The sequence below is a fragment of the Patagioenas fasciata genome, chromosome 3 (genome assembly GCF_037038585.1).
Source record: "Patagioenas fasciata isolate bPatFas1 chromosome 3, bPatFas1.hap1, whole genome shotgun sequence".
NCBI lineage: Eukaryota > Metazoa > Chordata > Aves > Columbiformes > Columbidae > Patagioenas > Patagioenas fasciata.
This window is the reverse complement of record NC_092522.1, coordinates 21,798,278-21,819,197: the sequence shown is the minus strand read 5'-3', so window position 1 is coordinate 21,819,197 and position 20,920 is coordinate 21,798,278. Positions and strand designations below refer to the sequence as shown.

The 20,920-nt window shown below is 44.2% G+C and overlaps 1 protein-coding gene across 1 annotated transcript in view; it reads right to left on the bottom strand.

The window, feature by feature from the left end:
* Positions 1 to 20,920, bottom strand: part of LOC136100229 (TOG array regulator of axonemal microtubules protein 2-like) — a 29,646-nt gene that overhangs the window by 7,827 nt on the left and 899 nt on the right. The window contains exons 2-15 of the mRNA XM_071807275.1: positions 19,461 to 19,595; positions 18,300 to 18,535; positions 16,617 to 16,777; positions 15,305 to 15,351; positions 13,269 to 13,459; positions 12,181 to 12,319; positions 11,089 to 11,244; positions 8,847 to 8,988; positions 7,124 to 7,229; positions 5,113 to 5,348; positions 3,781 to 3,939; positions 2,605 to 2,722; positions 1,637 to 1,675; positions 1,400 to 1,456 (exon numbers count right to left, since the gene is read on the bottom strand). Coding sequence (XP_071663376.1) covers positions 1,400 to 1,456; positions 1,637 to 1,675; positions 2,605 to 2,722; positions 3,781 to 3,939; positions 5,113 to 5,348; positions 7,124 to 7,229; positions 8,847 to 8,988; positions 11,089 to 11,244; positions 12,181 to 12,319; positions 13,269 to 13,459; positions 15,305 to 15,351; positions 16,617 to 16,777; positions 18,300 to 18,535; positions 19,461 to 19,595 — 1,922 coding nt within the window. The remainder of the gene's footprint in view (positions 1 to 1,399; positions 1,457 to 1,636; positions 1,676 to 2,604; positions 2,723 to 3,780; positions 3,940 to 5,112; positions 5,349 to 7,123; positions 7,230 to 8,846; positions 8,989 to 11,088; positions 11,245 to 12,180; positions 12,320 to 13,268; positions 13,460 to 15,304; positions 15,352 to 16,616; positions 16,778 to 18,299; positions 18,536 to 19,460; positions 19,596 to 20,920) is intronic.

Genomic DNA, 20,920 nt, shown 5'->3' with positions numbered 1-20,920 from the left:
TGTCTGAGAGGGTGGCATGGGTACATAAGAGACAGACCTTAAAATGGAAAATAAAAACAAAGTTAGACCTTTTGGTGATAATATCTCCCTTTGGTTAATTGTGAGGAATGCAACTTGAGAAGACTTCCTAATGATGTGATTTCAGCTAGATCTTTATCTGAAAAGCAGCTTTGATCTCATGACAATCATTACAGGAGACAATCTGGACTTAACATTATCACTAGTGCTTACTGAGGAAAACCAAGGCACCAAGGATGGGATGCATCTCATTTATCTTCAGGTGTCTTCCCAGGTACTCATCCAGCTTCCCTATGTGTGGAAAAGTAGGCACTACAAAGTCTAAATGCCTCATCTTATGGCAGGTGTCTGTATTATAAGGAAATTAATTGTCCTGGAGAAGTGCCTCTACAACAGGTATGGGAATCTGGATAAATAGCTCAGATGCATCTGAGCAGATGAATCCTACCCAGACAGATCAAGGGGCATAACTGAAGGGATCCAGAGGATCAGTAACAGAGGCAAAAACTGAAGCCAGCCATCCCGCTACTGCGCTCACATTATTGCTTCCTTAGCAGCTGGATCCACAGCTTGACAAACCCAATGGGAACAATTCTCTTGGATCAGCCTCTCTCTGCCATGAGCACGAGAAGCTCCTAACCCCACTACTGAGGTGTGCGGTGATCTTCCTGCCACTGCTGAGCACAACAGAGCTAAATAAATCCACTCTGTTATCAGAGAAGGGCAGGTACAGGTAGCTCTCTCACCAGCATGGGGAGACAGCAAGGACCAAACTCCTATCTTGAATGCTGACTGAGGCACAAGGGAAAAAAATATGCTGTCCATCAACCAACCAATAATGGGTCTCAATGACATGAATAGCTACAGAGTCCACATTGATATGTCTCTTGACCAGAACTACCAGTACTGTTTTTGAGTCAGAAAGCAATGACTCAGACAGGCCAAACAAAATGCATAGGAAGTGCTATTTTTGGGAATGGCATCTTGGTTCTAGAATGGGACTTCTCATCAAATCACCCATCTCAAAAAGACTCCACTGAGATAATAATACCCTGATTGAAATTACTTGTCCCAAACCAAACAGCAGAGAAATGGCCCTCTCGCAGCCTCCACAACACTGTCCTCGCCACCGCACTGGATTTTCTGAACTAAAACTGGTGGGTGTCTCTTCCTCTCTCTCAATTTTTGTGGAAAACCCTCCAGAGAACTTGTGTTCAGCCTAATGTAGAAGTAGACATTTTTGATCACGAAATATTTGTGGGGCAAGGAAACAATCTCTGGTACCCCTTGTCTCCACCAGAAAGATTTTTTTGAGGAAGAGACATGCAAAGCTTGTCATGTGCTTTGTCAGATATAACAGAAGTGCTCAGTACCCTTCATTAGAAGGCAAGTTGTCCTGGGGCATCATCAAGCCATTTTTCTTAGACTCCTTGGCAGAAGGAGGTTTCTTAGACTCCTTGGCAGAAGGAGGTTCCTTAGACTCCTTGGCAGAAGGAGATTCCTTAGATTCCTTGGCAGAAGGAGATTCCTTAGATTCCTTGGCAGAAGGAGGTTCCTTAGACTCCTTGGCAGAAGGAGGTTCCTTAGACTCCTTGTCAGAAGGAGATTCCTCAGACTCCTTGGCAGAAGGAGGTTCACATTCATGGTCTTCTGTCCCCTACACAAATATATAAAAAAACATGAATCTATAGAAGATAAAAGAGGAAATTATTTGTTTAAAACACAAATTATAACCAGGAAGGATCACTGCTACCAAGAAAGGCTTAGGAAAACATTTCCTAACTTAGAGAGGGAGATGGGCCAGAGATCCAGTGATGTCTACTATTTGTTTTCAATAACATAAGGTAGGTTATAGGTGCTACCATAATGGGCAGCAATACAAAATCCAGAATTCATTAGTCTTGTGCACAAGAATAATGCAAACTGTTAAGGAAACAAACTGGTGGGAAACATTTGGACTTTCTGGAGGGTGGCCCATTGTGTTGGGAGTTAATTTGGTTTACGCTCATTCTCCCTGTCCCCGACAAAGGCACATGCCTGTCTAGAATGTAAATGAAAAGGAATGAAAAAAAATAGGGATGATTTTCCATGGGATGCTGAATTCATGAAGCTTCCTCCGGCTTCAGAGAGCATAACAGCAGGGCAGTGTTCCCAGAATACACACAATATGCGTACTAATTATGATTGCCTTGTGCATCTTTTGTATATTTGGAAATTTTTTTGGCACTAATACTTCATCTGTTGCAAAGACTCTATTACCTTCAGAAGCACTATTCTCCCTTCCTTGCTTTATTGGGGGGTGTGGGGAGTAGCATTGGGTTTTTTTAATGCTTGATGGTAGAACCATTTTCTCCTACTTTCCTTTCCTGTTTGTGGCTGATATTCAAAATACACCCACTTTCTTTCTAACTATACTAGTTCATTCACTGTCTGAAGATAAACAGGCTAAGGATCAACAGCTCATTCCCAGGAGCAAAATGATTCAGCAGAAGAAGAATGAGGTAAAGAAAGATTATATATGTTTAATCTCATATTAGCAATCTCAGTACTAGCATAAAGAAGACATTTCTCCTGCCAAGCACTTACCTTCCGCTTAATCATTGCCATAACAGCTTCCAAGTCCCGTGAGGGGGCAGACTTTTTCAAATAACTATCAAATTTTGGATGACTCATCAATAAATTCAGCATCTTCCGTCCATAATATCTAACATAGGAAAAAGAGAAATTAATACAGACTACTACTGTCTTTTCTCCCTGGCCTTGTGAATAAACGAAGGAAAAGCGTTAATAAACTGATATTTTAAACTCATCATGTGTAATACCTGCATGAGGAGGTATTACCTCTTCAGCAAAGAGATTTACCTCCTCTTACTGCAACTGCACAATGCTACCAGCTGAACACAAGAGGAGAACATAGGGTAACAGGAAAATACAATTTCACTCTGAAACTGAGGGTATGCTTCTGTGGAAGTGGAAGATCCCATGGGACAAGTGAAGACCACCTCCTGCTTGGATGTCATGGCTTATTTGCAGTGTCTTGCTGCCATTGCACAATAATTTACTTCCCCTTAACTGACAGAGAATCTAGGACAGATGACCTCATGCTTACTATTTATTATTCTATACGACATGTATGCACATGGGCAGCTAATTGATCATGTGTTCTTCACATCTATTAATGGGAATATAATTAATAATCAGACTAATGGTTTGGTTTGGTTTTTGGTTAGTTGTTTTGGTTTTGCTACTATGAAACTTCAGCTACTGTGAAGAGGAAATTTGGACGTCATTCAGCCACAGCCAACAACATTATACAATGATTGGGAAGAAAAATTTGTGACTACAATAGGCAATTAAATCTGCAGAAGGGATTTAGAATGATTGAATATATCACTTGAAAACAGCTGGATTTTTTCTAGGACAGTCTTAACCTTCCCAGAAATAGATGTTTGGGACCATTCAGTGACGAACAGTGGCCAATGCTTCAGCTTTACATTGCACACGTAAGGTGAAACAGAATTATTTGACTGCCTAATCTGAGCTCAGCTGATCTGAATAAAGAATCATTCAAGTCACAGGAATTTGTCAATGGCCTCTCTTGCTGGACAACCTCATCTTACTCAGTACAGTCATCTCCCCAGACGTTATCCACACTGTGAAGTAACTTTTTAAATTTTACCTTCCACTCTTTTGTGGTTTTATAATTTATAGCCAGGCATCAAACAGTTTTCAAATTTTAGGAGGTGAAATGAAGATCATCACCTTGTGTCCTGATGACAGTCCAGAGCAAGATTCACCAGCGTGTGCACCAGCACCTCAGTACTGGTAACTATGCCCGAGAGGAGTTTATTGGCTCCAGTTCGCTCCATCGCAGTCAGTAGGTGTTCGGCTGCAGTCTTGCGCACCAGGACATTGCGGTGTCTGCAAACAAGGCAACAAAGACTGGGGTAGGGGGAAAAAGAGGGCCAGAAGCACAGGCCTCGGTCACAGCATGGTCCCTGTCATTGCTAGGGAAAGGACACACAAGTTCTCACTGCCATTTTAGCCACCTGTAGGTGATTTGTCCTCAGATAAACACAAAATTGGCATTGTACAGAGAGGCTACCTGCAAGTAAGAGGAAGGAATTCTACCTCCCTGGACTATTTGATACTTAATTTCTTTCCTGAAATTTAGTCTAGGAAAGAGGGAAATGAAAGACAATTTTTACTGACTCATCAGAGGGCTCCACTACACAAACAGAACTGTAGCAGTCCTGGGGCTTATTCCACCTGTTTATCTCCAAATCTGCAGAGGGAAATTTTTCACAATGAGAACAATCAGTCATTGGAATAATCTCCCCAGGGAAGTGAGTTTCAGCTGGACAGGGTGCTGAGCCACATTGTCTAGACTGCACTTCTGCCAAGTAAGGTTGGACCAGATGGTCCAGGTGGTCCCTTCCAATCTGGTACTCTGTGATTCTATGATTTAAGGCAGCATTTGCTTCAGTTATCCTATGGGAGTCAGCCTGTGAAGGCACCTATAAAGCTGCTCACTATCTCAAGGCTGACTTGCAACATCAATTTGAATAGAAAGTAGAGATCTAAGGACATGACGGTCAGACAGAGCCCACTTAGTAGGAGCTGTGCCTGCTGAGCCGCACCCAGCACGTTCTCCCCAGTGTGCTCCATGTGTTAGCAATTAGCCTCCTTATTTCTCAAGTTAATGGCATAATGATGATGCATGGCTTTTCTCAGTGCCTCTGTGGTTAGCGTTGTGAAATATCAAAAGGCACTCACTGCTAGAATAGCTATTGTCCCTCTTCCTGCAAAGCCACAAGACTATACCACCACGCATTGCAGGAACTTTTGCTTCCCCATCATTCACCACATCTCACCAGCATTGACATATTGTGGGAACAAATAGGCTGCAGGAGGGCAGAAGTAGATGCAAGAGGAAGGGAGAGAGGTTTATGATCAGAGAATCTAATCACCGAGTTCACAGAAGATGCAGGAGACAGGACCCTTCCCTCCCATCAATTCCCTTCTGCCTCCCATCCCTTCCCTCTACCGACACAATTCAAGGTGAAGGATAGCACTAAGAAAAGAATGACGTACTGGACTCCACTGGCCATGAGAGCAGTCATTGCTCGTGCAGGAGTCACACTCCCCGCCATGAGCCCCAGGGATTCATTGGCTGCTGTCTGAATGAAGTCGTTGGAGTCCCCCATCTTCTGCAGCAAGACCCGAGCAATCTCATCCACCTTGTGGTCCATGTCCTTCTTCATGGTCCTGAAGAGATCTCCAAGAGTGTTGATTGCACAGCAACACACCTTTGAGCGGAGATTGTTCACCTGGGGAAGTCATGAGGGGAAATGTAAGAACCACCCTGTAGAGAAAATCAATTCTCCAGGTGAAAGTCCCATGAAACAACATGACTTCTCACTGTGTCCAGATGGAATATAAGAGCACAGTAAGAGCAGAGGACCACAAGTACAGGAACACACTTACTCTGACGCCAACTTCTTCTCTCTCAGGCCCACTTATACAATTTTAATGAGACTGAAGGCCTAAAAATATTGTTTAATCTAGAACTAAGTGTGCTACTCAACCCATAATGTGCACTGCTTTGATTTTAGACCTTAAAAAAAAATAAAGGCAATGGCTGTTTTTAAACTATAAAGGTACAATTCATAAAGACAAGACAGAGGAAAAGTAGTACTTTCTTCCTGTCCAAAATCGCAGCACTGGCAGTTTGAGCACTCAACGAGGAAACTGAAAATGCAGGCTCAAGTGTACAATCAGGCTAATATGCAGCATGGACTTGAAGTCCATCTACTGCTCTGCCTGGTCAGGAGAACCCCAGCTGTTGAACTCAAGGTACTCAAGCATTTTGGAGGTCACATATAATTACAGCTGCAACCCATGGGGTTTTGCAGCATTCAGGGCTGTTCTTGGGTGACCCTTGCTTCCAAAAGTCTCTCCCATAAGGGTAAGGAAGAAATAACTGAGAGTCACGTGCTTCATTTGAAAAATACTTTGAAGGACAGACCAGTATTTCTTTCTGCCAGAATTAGTTGTGCCTCTTAATAAAAGAAAACCATATAAGTGCTAGAAGTGCTTGTGAAAGCAAAATCTGGGACTGGAGTGAAACAAAAGCTGAAAGATGTCTCTGTGCATGATCGTAGAAGAGAGAGGAGGAAATTTCCTCAGAAATATAAAAGTGATATAAAAATCAGATGAGCTAAGCTGAAAGGGCTTCTTGCCCTAAGCCAGATCTCACAGGGGTAGAATCTGAGTCCTGCATATCTAAACAGAAGGGTTTAAAGAGTCCAACAACACAAGGAACATTCAAGCTTCCAATGTCATTAAATATTGGAGAGGAGGAGTTGCTTTCATGGAAATAAGCTGTCCTACTGTCTTCTGCAAGCAAAGGAAAATTTAATATATTTGGCAATCATGCAGTAAGAGTACAAGTCTGTGGCCTGAACTGGCTGCTAAGTGCCAAGTTGGAAATACAGCCACAGATGTTATTAATTAGCTTAGGGTGAGACCTCTGTGTTCACTGAGAGATGAGACAGTGAAGCTGTGTGTGACTGCCTTGCTCACCCCACAGCCAGGCTGGTCTAAGCACCCAGTTGCTGCTGTGCAAAATTCCACAGGCACACAGAGTCAGCAGTTTAGTGGAAAGGGCAAATTGCCAAAAAGCAAGCAGAAAGGAAGGAGGAAAAAACATCATCAGGAAACACAGGAAAATAAATACCTGCAGTCACTCACCCAGGTTGCTGAGGAGGAGGAAGAAGTGGGAGGAAGCTGGGAGGCAAAAGCTGCAGTGTTTAATTACAGCTTGGCAGAGACTTGGGCTGTGGCAAATCACCTGCAGTTTCTGTATTTGTATATTGCATGAGAATGACACCTACCTCAAAGAGAAGAGACACAGAAGCCCTGCATGCCTGTAAATACAGCTATATTGTGCAGACAGATCATATAGATAGGTGACATAGCCCTTAGAAAAACAGTGAATAAAATAGTGATGAAGGCAGACACCCACGTAAATGAAGAAGCACGTCTCAACTCTATGCTCTCATGTACGAGGTGCATAGGACACAATCGAACATAACATTCTTACCTCTTTGATAACTACCAAGGAAACATCATGAAGTTTAGAAAGAAGGACTTCTGAGTGGGAGACAGCCAGGCGTCTGATGCTGGTGAGTCCCTTCACTTTCTCCTCCCTGAAAGGCAATTACCAAAAAGATCGACTTTTCTCACCACCCAAGAACTTGGCAGCACCCTCTAAAATTACCAGGGTGTCAGCTCAAACAAGCACAGGGAGGTGCTTCTTATACAGCACTTAATTAAATTGTGGACTCGTTGCTACAGGATGCGGTCGTGTTCAAAAGCACACATAAATGCAAAAGGCAAATAGATGGTTTCAGAATGGCTGGGTTAATTTGCAGCTGTTAAACAAGACACCCTTCCTGAAATCACTGGCACACAAAGTCTCTATGTCACTGCTTCCTAGAAGCTGGAAGACTGTGCCATGTTTCTGTTTCTTGCATCCTCCCTGTACCCTGTGTCTGAGAAACAGTCCCGTCTGGCTGTTACTGGGGCGTTTTCCCTCTTCGCCATCCCCATAGGGCAATGCAGGAGGGAGAGCCTTCACTGCCACTCCATAGCTTGAGTTTGCACTCTACAATTTAGTCTTGTTCCCCACAGCCTCGCCCTCCCCTCCCCCAAAAAAGACAGCATGTCATAAAATACTCCATACCTGGGCAAGAATAGACAAAAAGCTGGATTTTCCAGAAAATCCCTACTTAAAATAACACCTACAACAGCAACATGTTATTTAAAAGTAGTAAAAACCCACCTCTTTCAGCATTTTCTTAGTGAAGGACCTGAGCTACATGAAGACATGTTACAGTCACTGGTTCACCAGGGCGGCAGGGCAGGGCTGGGCATCCACCCCCACTGGGGTCCCTGAGTGTAACCCAGACCCTGCAGCAGCTCCCTGCACCTCACAGGGCATCAAACAGGAGTGGGAAAGAGAAAGGAGAGAGGGGCAAAACAAAGTGATATTGCACAAGGAGGTGCATCATGGAAGACTTTTCATGGTTATCCCAGTGTGAATGGAGCCTTAGTGCACATATGCTGACTCAGAAATCAAAGGGAAAACCAATATCACCTGAAATTTGCTGAGTCTCCTCCTGTCTGTGTTCAATTTCAGGACACACTGTGATTATCAACAAAAACATCTTTGGCCCATATTAAGCAGTGAAGAAGAAAAAGTTTCATTCTAAAAGTGCAAGATTCCTGAAGGATTTTTTTTTTTCTTTTTACTTGTCTTCTGCCACAAGGCTTTCAGGGGAAATGACAGGCTGAGAAACTCCGTACCACATCTCAGTCCATTTCTCAGAAATAGGAACTCCCCATAGGTGCTTCTGGAACTTAGCTGCGGGAGGACCAGAGATAAATCCTTACTCAGTCCCACCCGGGCCAGTGACCTGAGGCACCCAAATCTGTAAACTCAAGACCACTTCCATCCTGCTTCTGGCTTCAGCCAGCAAATCATCTTGTTGTCAACTTTCTCTCTTCCCTGAAGGTTTCATTTGCAGCTACGTGGAGCAAAAAACCAACCTAGGAAACAGCAGGGACCTGCTGTGGCTCTAAGACTGCTATGGACCAAGGCAAATAAAAGGCTGCTCTCACATCTTTATATTGTGATTACTTTGGAGTGGTTTCAGTAGTTCCCTTGGGACATCTGGGATGTCTGGGCTCAGAGGCACTAGAAAAAAGGTTCTAACTTACCTTTACACTGAGAGGGAGAAAGACTGAACAGGGGGCTTTCTTACCAGTCATCGCTGCTGAGCCATGTGAGAGCATTGAGCAGCACCTGCTGTGCATTAGGGTAGGGTTTGGCTTCCCGGGCGTCCCCGCACTCTGGCTCATCTCTCCCCTTGGAGGAGTCCAGAGCAATGGGCGACAGTGAGTTCACTGTAAGGAGAGTGTCAGACATCAGCATTGCGTACCCCAGGGTGAGGCACCCTGCCACCGAGCAGATGGCAACCCAGTCCCCAGCCAAGATTACATATGCGCGCAAACTGGCATTGATTCAGTGGCTTCCCTGCTGTCTGGTTCATTTTTCCAGCACCCAACCATCTCACATTCATCCCCAGTTGGGCATCAGCTCCTTGTGTGAACCTGAAAATTGCACACACTGAGCCAGCTCCCACATCTGGATGGGTACCACAGCCAGCTTGCAGATTGATAGTGCTGCAGGGCTTACACTCACCAGGAGCCAGTGCTGCTCAGCAGGACTTGCTACCCCAGGAGTAAGCTCCTGAGATGTGCACATACCTCCCTGTATCACCTGCTGTGACCTGAGGCAGTGAGGACAGAGGGACCCTGTAACTTTCTGAGGAAACATCTCCAGCTGTCCCCAGCGAGCACCAAGCCTGAACAACCAAGTCCTGCTGGGCTTGGTCAAATCCACAAGGAGCAAGTGCCAGGGAATAGTGATACCTGACCTGCTGAGCCTGACAGCACCTCTGTTCCCATTTATCTCAACTATTCTGGACAGCAGGCAGCTAAGTGCACATACATTTTAGCATACCATTGGGAAAGTAGTAGTTTATGGATTTCACTATTTTCCGAGCATGAGGAATATTTACTATTTCAGAGGTACCCATTGGCTGTATTTTGAAGATGCTGAGGTGAAATTTATTTGTCATCAAATGTATTTGTTTGCAAACTATGCAATGCCTAAGCTTTCTCTTGTGGAAAAAGGCAATTCCTAGTCTTGATAGTTGTGACAAAAAAAAAGCCTTCCAAATGTGAACTGAGAATAAAAATATGTAAATATAGATGCAAATTGTTGGCAAATACAGTTTCTTGATGATAAATATACCAGGTATAAGAACATTCAGATGACAAATGCATTTGTTATGAAACCTATTTATCATCAAAAGCATTGTAGGTCAAAAACTTCATGCATTGCCTGCAAAAGCTCATTTCCTAAAGTGTAGACGTAAACATCTGAGCTGTCTAAAAGTACTGAGTATAAATATTACATAGAATCTAGGCACTACTATGGACTCTGTAGTGTTTTTATGCTACCTTACGTGTTCTATGAAGTATGGAGGAACTGTAAAATCAAAAATATTCAGATGGGTACTAATTTGGATGTTACCAATACTACTATCACTGACATCAGTGACATATGTACATATGCACAAGTATGTGCATATACACAACTATATTCGAGGTGAACGGAGAGCCATGTCAGGCTAGTTCTGATCAGTTTTGAAAACTGGAGTAGCATCACTAGGAAGGAGCATTCAAAATATCATTCTTAGTTCCCTTTTTCCTAACTCTTGGTGCTCAGGATCATAACACAAGGTAGGCCACCCACAAAGGAGAGCTGAGAATCAGTATGCTCACTATCTGCTGCATATTTGCTGCAGGGAGTGAGCAGCCTGGGAGCACCAGTAACCTCTCATGTACGTCTTCTGCTACAGAGAGCCACTGTATTTGGGTGGGCTGACCAAAATACAGTCGGAAATACAGGCACTGCTTGTTCCCAGTTTGCATTGCAGGCAGTGGGATGAGAGATGCTACAAGTCGTTAAGCACTTCTAGATGCAATAGAATGAATGTATCACTTCTCTAATTTCCATGAAGAGGCAGCCCTTGCTGCGATAGTAGAAAAACTGGCTGCAGAGCCAGACAGCAGCACAGGCTAACTGACCATGGTGGTACACATATGTGCATGGTGAGCACACCCTGCCAGACAGTACTGGAGCTCAGTCCTGCAGTTACAGCTGCTTCCCAGCACCAGTGTTATGTTTTGGACTATCAGTACTGGCAAAAGCTATAGCTTAAGGCTTTACCCCTACTTCATGCAGCTCAACTTCCCAGTGGATCTGTAAGCACCAACTGCTCCAGTATCACTGAGCTGGAATGGATCCAAAGGAGGTTTGCTCTCAGTCCTCTGAACAGGCTTTGGACCTGAGATCTTACCTGTGGTTGAGGAGTGAGGCAGTTTGTGCTCCTTGTGCTACGTACTGGTGTGGGGGCTGCAGGGGAGCAGGCTCACCTGAGGAGTTGCGTGGGACGCTGCTGTTCTTGTTGATGACAGGCATGCTGGGCAGTGCGGGCCTGTTGAACCGCTTCCTCAAAGCAGTACCAGTGCTCTCTTTGCCTGTATTGCGCATGCTGGGAGCTGTCCCATTGACAGGTGGTGGGCCAAAGCCTGCAGAGACCAAAAAGGATCTTGTTAAGAGGAAACATCTGAACAGGGTGGACTATCCCTCAACAGGGGGCTTGGAAAGGGCTAGAAGTCTTGCTGGAGCTGGGTAACATCTCTTTGTTATCCCAGACAATGATCACACAATGTGGTGATGCTTTCCGTAAGAAATGAGGAAAACTCAGTGCTGCTTTTCTTTTGCTTTCTTGTTTCAGAGGCTGGATAGGGAAGTTACATTCTAGAGGTTCCCACCTCAGCACTCCTCACTAGTACTTCACAAAATAATAGCAAGAAAAAGAGCAGAGAACCTTGTCTGATGCCCTTGGGCTGAGTGCTGACACTTAAGTTTGCTGCTGCTGTGCTCAAGGTAGTGCGTGCAGCTGTACAATCAGAGTCTGTCAGCTGCAATTAAGTCAGCAATGCTGCTTGCTCATGTGGGTGAAACGCAAGCTCTGGCTAAGGGCTCCAGCACAGCTCTATAGTGTGAGCTCCTCAGCAAGGAGTGGGGTGAGCAGGATAATCTGTCCTATCATGTGAGCAAGATATTTTGTGTTTTAATTAGATACAGTTTGATTTTGTTTCTTCCAGGGGCACCTTGGTTGAAAAGCCTTCTTTTGGACTCACCCATTCACCTTTCCTGGAGGCTACTCTCAATTAGAGAGTCTGAATCCCCAGTGTAGTTTGCAAGACAGAATTATCCAGTCTGAAAGACTTCATAGGAGAAGTGGGGAAAGTGATTTACTGTGACTGACTCAGTATGGGCCGGGAGCAAGACACATCATGGCTCTGTATTTTTCTTTGAAAAGTGGAAATAAGTCCTGTGTAAGCTTCCACTCAGATGCAAGTTTAACAGCCTTCCAGTCCAATTTCATAGACATTTGCAACACTATGTAAGTAGCAAGCAAGCAAACAAAAAGGCTCACAACTATTGCAACCACTTACTTTTGTTGGCTGCATCCCTGGGGTCAGTGTTCAGTGCAGGGAGCTGCAAGGGCTTTTCTGTCTCTTCCTCCCTCTCCCTAAGCACAATCTTCCTCTCTCTCATTTTATTGTAAGCTGACTTGCACAAGACAACGCGGATCTAGTTGCAATGGAAATAAATCATAGCACATGAAAAAAGATGCACAAACCACACACAACACCTCATCAGGAACACAGTGGTAGCGTGTCATCTTCTTTACTGCAGCTCCATATACATCTCAATAGTTTCAGAAGAATTCCTCCTTCCCTCACCTTGGCAGACAATTACAGCTAGTGATATGTAACACTCCATTGCCATAACCTTCTACTGGCCCAAGATGCTGTTTCTCAATCTATGTCAAGAAGACCTGCTTGAACCAAGAGAGTCATAGCAGCGCTCCAAGACAGATTAAGAGCTCACCTTACTGTGAGCAGGTGGTTCAGTTCCTACAGGCTATGGCAGGGGAACAAAACCCATCTGCAATAACCAGCAATGAGAGGTAATTTGCTGTTTCTTAACAGTCATGGCCAGTAATTGCAGTTGCTTCTCACTTCCTTGCTTCTGAATGACTCAGCTGCTCTCTGAGAACCCAGAGTCCAAAAAAGGAGTCATGTGAAAACAAGTTGGAGGAACATTGGTCTTATTGAATAGAAAAACTGTGAATGAGATGGCTGTGAGATACAGCAAGAAAGGTAACTAAGGAAAAGCAAGGTCTTCTATTTTATTCTGCAGCCTTCCTTGCATTCAACATTATAATCTTTGCTTCTGTGCTTCCAAGCATGCACTGTGCACATGTTCACTGATGTGTAACTTGCCCTGCCATTCAGATCTGCTCTAAATCGGCCTCCGCACATAAAGAATGCTTTTTGCCTAACCTTAGCACCGCCTCTCAACCAGTGACTTCTGCACCAGGGAAAATACTCAAGTAATTGCTCTGTAGTTGTCAAATGTATTCCAAATAGAATCTGCTCCGCAAGAGGGGAAGATTATGATTTTCAGTGACATTTTGTGCTAAGCACTGAACAGTCATTGAAAAGGAAGCCTGCTCACCCCTGTCCTTAGCCATTACCTTTTCATTGCTGATCTTGAAGTCATCGACACTCAGAAGGCGAGGCCTCTCACGATGGTTTGTCTCCTTGGCCTGTCTGAGTGGAAGGCTTGGCAATGGGACCACAGGTTCACGCAAACGTCTGGCAGACTTCACATCACGAGCAACGCGATGCTTGATAGGAGGCAAAATGGGTTCCAAAGTCTGGACCTCTGATAAGACAAGGATATAGATCGTGTATGATAACAGTAAGGAAGATAGCACCTTTCCAAACAGATGGCGTACTACCATATTGCACTGGCAGCAGAAATGACATTGCTTTGTTGGCCACCAGACTCAAACCTACTGTGCGATAAAGGCCTCAGCCCTTGGATTCTGGTGAGCAGCTGTGTTTGATAGAGAAGAACAGAGAGATGGAGATTGCTCTTGCCAAAAGGGTTTGTCTCTGTTCCTATCCATTTTGATTTTAGTAAACATCCTCTTTTCCCCAGTTACTAAAGAACTACTGGGTTTTAATAGCTATATTTAATAGTCTTTGTAGAGGTAAGAATTAACATTTCCTCCTCTTTGCTGGAATATTTTAGAGGGCATTAAAAGAAAAGCTTAGGATTGCTAGAGTGTTACCAAAAGCAGAATTGTGCTCTTGAAGCCAGAATTCATTTTCCCCAAGGGGTTTCATTCTAAATTGCAGTAGGTCAGCCCACTTTCTGGGCAGACTCACCAAAGGCTGATTTTCTTAATGGGAATAGCACAGTACAGCTCATTCTGAAATACTCTCCAAAAAGAGCTATTAAAACTCGGAGAACTAATCATTCCTTACATGGCTTCACAGATGATAAAATCATGTGATAGCCAAGCAGTAAAAAAGGAATAACTTTCTTAAATCAGGAATTTTTTCCCTGCAGAATGGTCAGGTCAATAACAAAAGAGAGAGAAAGATGGTTTAATGATATATCTCATTTCTAGTCTATAATGTATCCATCAAAAATGTCACATTACTTGCTCAGCAATAGTTCTCCCTAGTTGCACCCAGCATCCTAGCTGCATATCAGCAATAAAGGAATCATTCCTATTGGGAATGCCCATTATTTGTCAGGACTAATACTGAGCTGAGGGACCAGTGGATCTTATTGCTTCTTCTGCATCAGCACAATTGTTTCTCAAATTCCCATCTCTCCTATTGCTACAAACCCACAGACGGCAAAGGGGCAGCAACGGTGTCATTGAGGTTTTCAGGTTAGAAGTACTGGCTGACACAGATGCACCAGACACCAGATTTTGTCTTGCAGAACTCTAATTGCTAGTGACAACGCAAGGCAGGGAGCAGAGGAAAGTCAGTAAGCATCTCCTACCCAGCCTCAGTGTGCAATACTGACATATGCACATAGAGTGGGGGAAGAGATTTGTAATCGTAAACCCAGGATATGTGACTTGGGGTAAATGAGTTGCAACAAGGAAACCTCATTACTCAGCATTGAATTTAGGCTTGTACTTAAAAGGACAGAGAGCTCAGGTCCTGCGTAGGCTGGATCCTTAAGTCTCTTTGTAAAAGGAAAATTCACAAGGACTTGCTATCATACAAGGTTTCACTATTTCTTCCAATGCAAAAATAGGCTCTGCTGATTAATCTACTTCAGATCTGAAAGGGTTCAGTTCAGAAGCTGCTCAAGATAAGGTTTTCTCCTTCAAGTGTTGGAGGAATGAGTGGGCACATTTCTCATTTCATGCAAAATGCCTCATTTTTCTCTAATCTTTGTGACATTAGAGAGCATGCTGGGGGTTAAAAGGTATAAGCATGAGTTAGGGGAACATTTTCTTTTCCTCCTGTGCATTTGCAGGGCCCCAAGGTACTCTTCTAGCTCCTGCCATTCATAACTCCATGCTGGAGTCATTTTCACTGGATCAACAGAGCACATTTCCCAGTGGCTGGTCTCTGAGGAGCCATCTGAGTGCATCAAAGAATGAAAAAAGTTACAGGACAGTTTTCAGCTGAATTTTCACATTGCCATCCATGAGTCACCTATGTTCTTTTTAGGGCAACCATGCCCTGTACCCACCTTGAGATTTAAATGTCTTCTCTTCACTTCTGCTGCCTGATCTTGACCTTAAGAAAATTGAGGACAAAATAATATATGAGGATACAGAAGGAGAGGCAAACTTCCTTAGCAAGATCCATCTGATGAAGGAGAAAATGCAACCCATAAAACCAACAATACACAAAGGTGATTAATTGTCACTAAATTTTCAGCTGCTGGAGTCACACAGAACTGGTCAAGCTCCAGCTGAAACACAGGATTTCAATTTGGGCCTTAACTATCCAATTCTGCTGTCTCTGCTTTCGGAGTTGAGTGGCTCTCACTGTTCATGCATCCTTTCTGAATCAGCAAGAGATGTTAAGCCAGCCATAAGTCTGTATTGAGTGCAGCTACCTTTATAGTGCTGTAGAAGCCTAACATTGCTTGGCCATGCCTTAAACTGATGGCAGTATCTTGTTACACGTGGAAATACCACTGCTGTCTCCTGAGAATAATCTTACACCTCCCTGTTCTTTTTAGAAGAAGGGTTTTTCCAACTCAGCTGGTAGGTAAGTATACTCAGATTGCACTGTAAAAGCTATGCTGAAGCTTTTGAATTGGAACTATATTTCTATGACTCCTTATTTATTGTTATAACTAGGATAAAGCTGACAGCTAGATTTCCTCACGCATATCGAAGCAAACATCTTTCCATCAGTTACAGCCCCATAACTGTTCTCTAGTACTTTCCACCCTTTGATCTTAAAACCATATGCAAATATTAGGCATCTATAGAATTAGACATCTATAAACAGAGATTTATCTGGGCTTCCATTTTACAGTGAAGGCCCAGACACAGAGAAGTTATAATTGATGTTTACAGAAGCAGCATCTGAATTTACAGACAGCTCTACAATAGTCAATATTTGCCCTAACATAACTTTGCAGGTACAGGTATTGGCAAAGATCACACACAAAACCAGATGCTGTATTCAGATCCATGCAATACAGTTCCCAAAGGGTGCCACAAAGATTACAGAGTGAATCAGTATCAGAGTTCAGCAGAGGACTTGCTTTTAAGTTCCTCTTAAGTCCTGCCTCCTCCTGTGCCCCACTACCCAAGATCTTAGAGGTGGCTTTGAGTTGATCTTAGAGTTGGTGAGAGTTGGTTGAGTTGCTTAGAGCCAATCTTAGATGTTGGCTTTGACACAGTGCTGGTCACCAGAGATACAGAAAGTGGTGAAAGTACAGAAGTTTGCATAAATATATTGAAGAACTGACCGTGGAAAACAATCTCACAAGATGAGAAGTGTGAGATGAAAAACATATTGGAGAAGCGCACACTTTGGCTTACCTCATCTCTGGGGCCTCTTCGAAATCCGCATTCTGAGAGCCTGCAGCACTGTCAGGAGTCCCATCAGAAGATGTTGCTGACTCGGGGATCGGGGAAAGCAAAGCCATTCCCCGTGGCTTGTTCCCATTGTCACCACTGCAATACGAATGCAGCAGGGAAGCCTGGAAATAGTAGAACAGTGCTCAGCTGGAGCATCCAGCGTTCCCCGTTGATGCCAGAAGTAGTTTAGCCATGCTCTTAGCTAGGACATACCAGGAAAAAAAAAGTCAAACTGGTGGAGCAACTTGACCTAGGATGGGCGATGTAAAGGGAAGTGATGAGGGAGAGACAATGTCCCCATGCTGTTGCCAGCTCTCTCCTCTCACTCACCTCTCTAGCAGTGGCTGCTTTCCCACCTGGTATCCATCTGCTTGACGTAAGGATGTTCTGCATGCCATTGCTTCTATAAGCCTTTCTGATGGTAAGGGAATGGGCTTAGATCACTAGCCTCTCGTCCCTAAAGCACCTACCAGGCATTGTTGAACTCCAGCCAAGTCCCCACGTAGTCATTCTGCAGGCTGACAAAACCTGCTTTCCTCAAGCCCATCTTTTTTTTTCTGCTTTCTGCCTTTCCCCTACTAGCCCTTTGGCCCAGATTCTACTGTGCTCTCTGGATACTTGGTGCTCTCCAGCTCCCACACAGTTAATTTCAGGCTCACCATCATTTTCTGAAGTTCAGCAGAGCTCCCACCCTGCAGCTCTGTGTCTCTGCCTGCTGAAATTACTTCAGGCTCTCCCTGCCATGGCTAGGAAGGGGATGGAGGGAGTGGAGGCAGACATGCACCCTTCCTTAGTATCCCATCATTCTTGTCACAGATAAAGAGCCAAATCAAGACCTGTTCAAATTCCAGTGAAACCAACAGAGCCAATGTCAGGGATACAGTCAGCCCTGTATCTGCAAGGCTGAAATCAAATACATTAGCCTTTTATTGGTTATCCAGTTTACAAAAATTGTTTTTCATCTGCCTTCTCCTTACCACCACAGCAAACCCAAAACAACTGCAGCTTCTATCCATCCTGAAAAAGTGGATGGAGTCTGGACTCCATTACCCATGGCCAGAGTTGGCAGTTCCCTTCACCTATCCCTGGGCAGAACCATGGGAGATAATGAAGCTGCACGGAAGCCACTGAACTCTAAAAACATTATTAGAGATAACCCTGTAGAAGGACGTGGCTGTATAACTCAAAAACTGAGAGAACCTAGAGCAAAAACCAGCAAACATCTGTTTCTGTCTAAACCAGACAGAGCTGATATAAAAAGCCACAAAGACACTGGTGTGTCTGCAACAGTAACTATTATACCATGTATACAGAAATGTGGATTTTACTAACTGTAGAAGAACATGCTTGACCACGTGAGACACATTTAGTTGCTCTGATTCATTGCTGGTGTGTTCTCAGTCAGAAAACACAGCAGGAGCCACTAGAGAGCACAGAAACTATTCTCCTATTGATACAGACTGAGGACATCAAGTCTGCAGCATGCATGTTGCAGAAACAGCCTGAAGCACAATGTCCAGCTGAGCACTTTCTTGGCTCAGCTGTTTCCCTGGGCTCACACTGCAGAAAAAGAAGATCTCAGAGCTCTGCCTACTGGAAATAAACTGAAGACCCACTACACATGATTTGGCTTGGTTTCCTTACTTTACATCCTTCACTCTCTGACATCAGCTCCGTGTTATCCTCATCACTGGCATCATAGTCTGTGTCATTTTCCTCATGCTCCTGCTCTCCATCGCTTAACATGCAGGTCTCTGAGGAAATAGGTCTGTTCTGGTTGGGAGACATAGTCTTGGAGGTTTCCAGGAGCTTCGGGGAAGGTGATCCGGAAACTACTGGCTTCAGGGTAACCCCCTCAGGGTCATCACAGTCAGTCAGGCCTGCAAAGCAGAGACACAAAGCATAATAGAAGCAGCACTGCAAACATAAAGCACCTGAAGCTAGATATTTCATTGGACAGATTTATTGGAAACTTCTAAATAGCTGCACAGGGAAACATGCTCATGCTGGCAGCCACTTGAAGCAGGCCAGTGGACAACACTTAGGCACTCCCACAGAGCCACCAGAGGAGCATCCTGGTCCTCTGAGCTCCTGTCGAATAACAGAGAGCCCATGGACCTGTGCATATCCAGAATTATTCACCTGCACATTCACTCTCCTGCTCCTCTCCCTGCCTCACAGTTGTACACCCCTACAGCAACAGGGAAGGTTATTGCAGGGGGCACAACTGTTCCCTGGGAATGTGCACTAGCTTTCTAGGCTGGGAAAAGACCCTTCTTCCCACAGGAGAGCAGGCAGGTTCCCGCCTTACCACTGTATGAGGCTGACAGACCATCAGACATCCTCCTCATCTTCAGCTTGTCTTTGATCTGGATGGTACCCGGGTCAGCGCTGCTTGCCTCCCTCTCTTGGGGGTCCTGGGTCGAGGCTTGGTGAGAAAGGTGGGGGTGGTCACCTCCTTGCCCAATGCTGAAGTCATGCACATCAGCCTCACTGGCCCAGTCATCCGGGAGAGGATGCCTGATTTATGGCAGTTGGGCCACAATCCCTGTCCTGGCTGGCAGTGGTAGTGATTTGGCTACTGTTGATGAAGGAGAAAGCGTAATGAACTAATGATAGCGAGATGTGATGCCATATGCACCACTGAAGGAGGACAGGATCATCTGCAGCTCTCTGTCAGCCACCTACTCTGATGCAGAGCCAGCACATGAGGACTGACCTCCACGGACCCTTTCTCCCTGATTTTTTATTTTTTTTCATTTGGCTGAGGCGACCATTGCACATTCAACCCCCTTCCATCCTCACCTCCTTCTTCAGTAGTCCAACTGCTGCCACAAAACCGCAAGTTTGAATCAATGCTTCTGCCTCGCAGAGCCTTGTATCTGGGTTTGAATTTGGGAACGCTCCTGTAGTAGACAGCAATTGAGGTGTGGTATTTAGCTTTAAAATAAGAACAGTACAAAAGACTCAAATTCACAACATTTGATATGGAGACAAAAAAAAACCACCAGACACTTTTTTTCACAGAAGATTAACACACTAGTCCTGGCCTCTGGAATGGTCACTGTGATGTGTGCTCTCAACCTACACCCAGCCACACCAGCAGCAATATGGTACAGGCTCCAAAGGAGACAAAGGCCTGAGCTTTAGCCAGGCCAAGAACTTATTTTAGGAAACCCACAAGAAAATAGAATGGCAGAGTGAACAATGATAAGTTGTGGGTGCAAGGAGTCTCATGCAGACCTTTCCCACTGTATGCAATTTGACTTCAAGCCAACCACTTTATTCCATAAATATGACAGCCTGGGTGAGCCTACAGTGAGCTGTCTCTGCTAGACAAGCGTGGCTGTAGGGCAATGATCTTTTACTATTCACTGATCACTGGATAAGCACAAATTTAAGTTTTATACTAATCATTTAGCTCAAGTAAATGCATTTGAAATAGAATTAATCACTAGATTATAAGGTTGTGTAATTTTTAAGATACTGTCTGTCTCACTTTACTTAGTAAGCTAAATTTGCTGAAATCTTAAACTGTATGTTGTAAAGTTCTGCTCATATTCACTGAACTTGTATCTACTTAATGAAAACAAAAGCAGATACAGACAATCATGGACACGTAAGACAAGGCCGGTTTTGTACTTTGCTGAGCGAAACAGGATTCATTTCAACCAAATAATGCCTTCAAGGCCAGCACAAAGTGGCTATGGACTATAAACATGTCTGCAATTAAACAAAACAAAGGCCTGTCTGAAGACGATGAAAGAATCCAATGAGAAGCAAGAAGACCTCAGATTCAAATAATGCTATTGGACTGAATAATTGCATGAGGGGACATAAGCAGGTTGAGATGCAGAATGGTGAAACTTTTAAATCCTAGGCAAGCAATATAAAGAATTGCATGTGCCCATATAATCCTTTCGCCATAAACACCTATAATCCCTGGCCTGTTTTCCTTTACCCTTTGTGTCTCTTAGACATAAACTGTTGACCTAGTCTGGGGCTAAGTTTGGATCTAGCCACACCTAGACTCCTCTGCAAGAAGGAGTTTAGAAAGCAAGGGGATCCTTTCTGAACCTCATGACTCAACGGGAGGGCCTCCCTCTACCCTTTCACATTTCCTGCCCCCATATGAATCACTCTAAACAACTCTCACCCAATTCTCCTTGATATCTCCTTCACGCAGTAGGTAGCAGAGTACCTTTTGTCGCTCTCTTAAGCTGCACTCTAAGTGAGGTAAACACTGCACCGTGGCAAACTGTGGC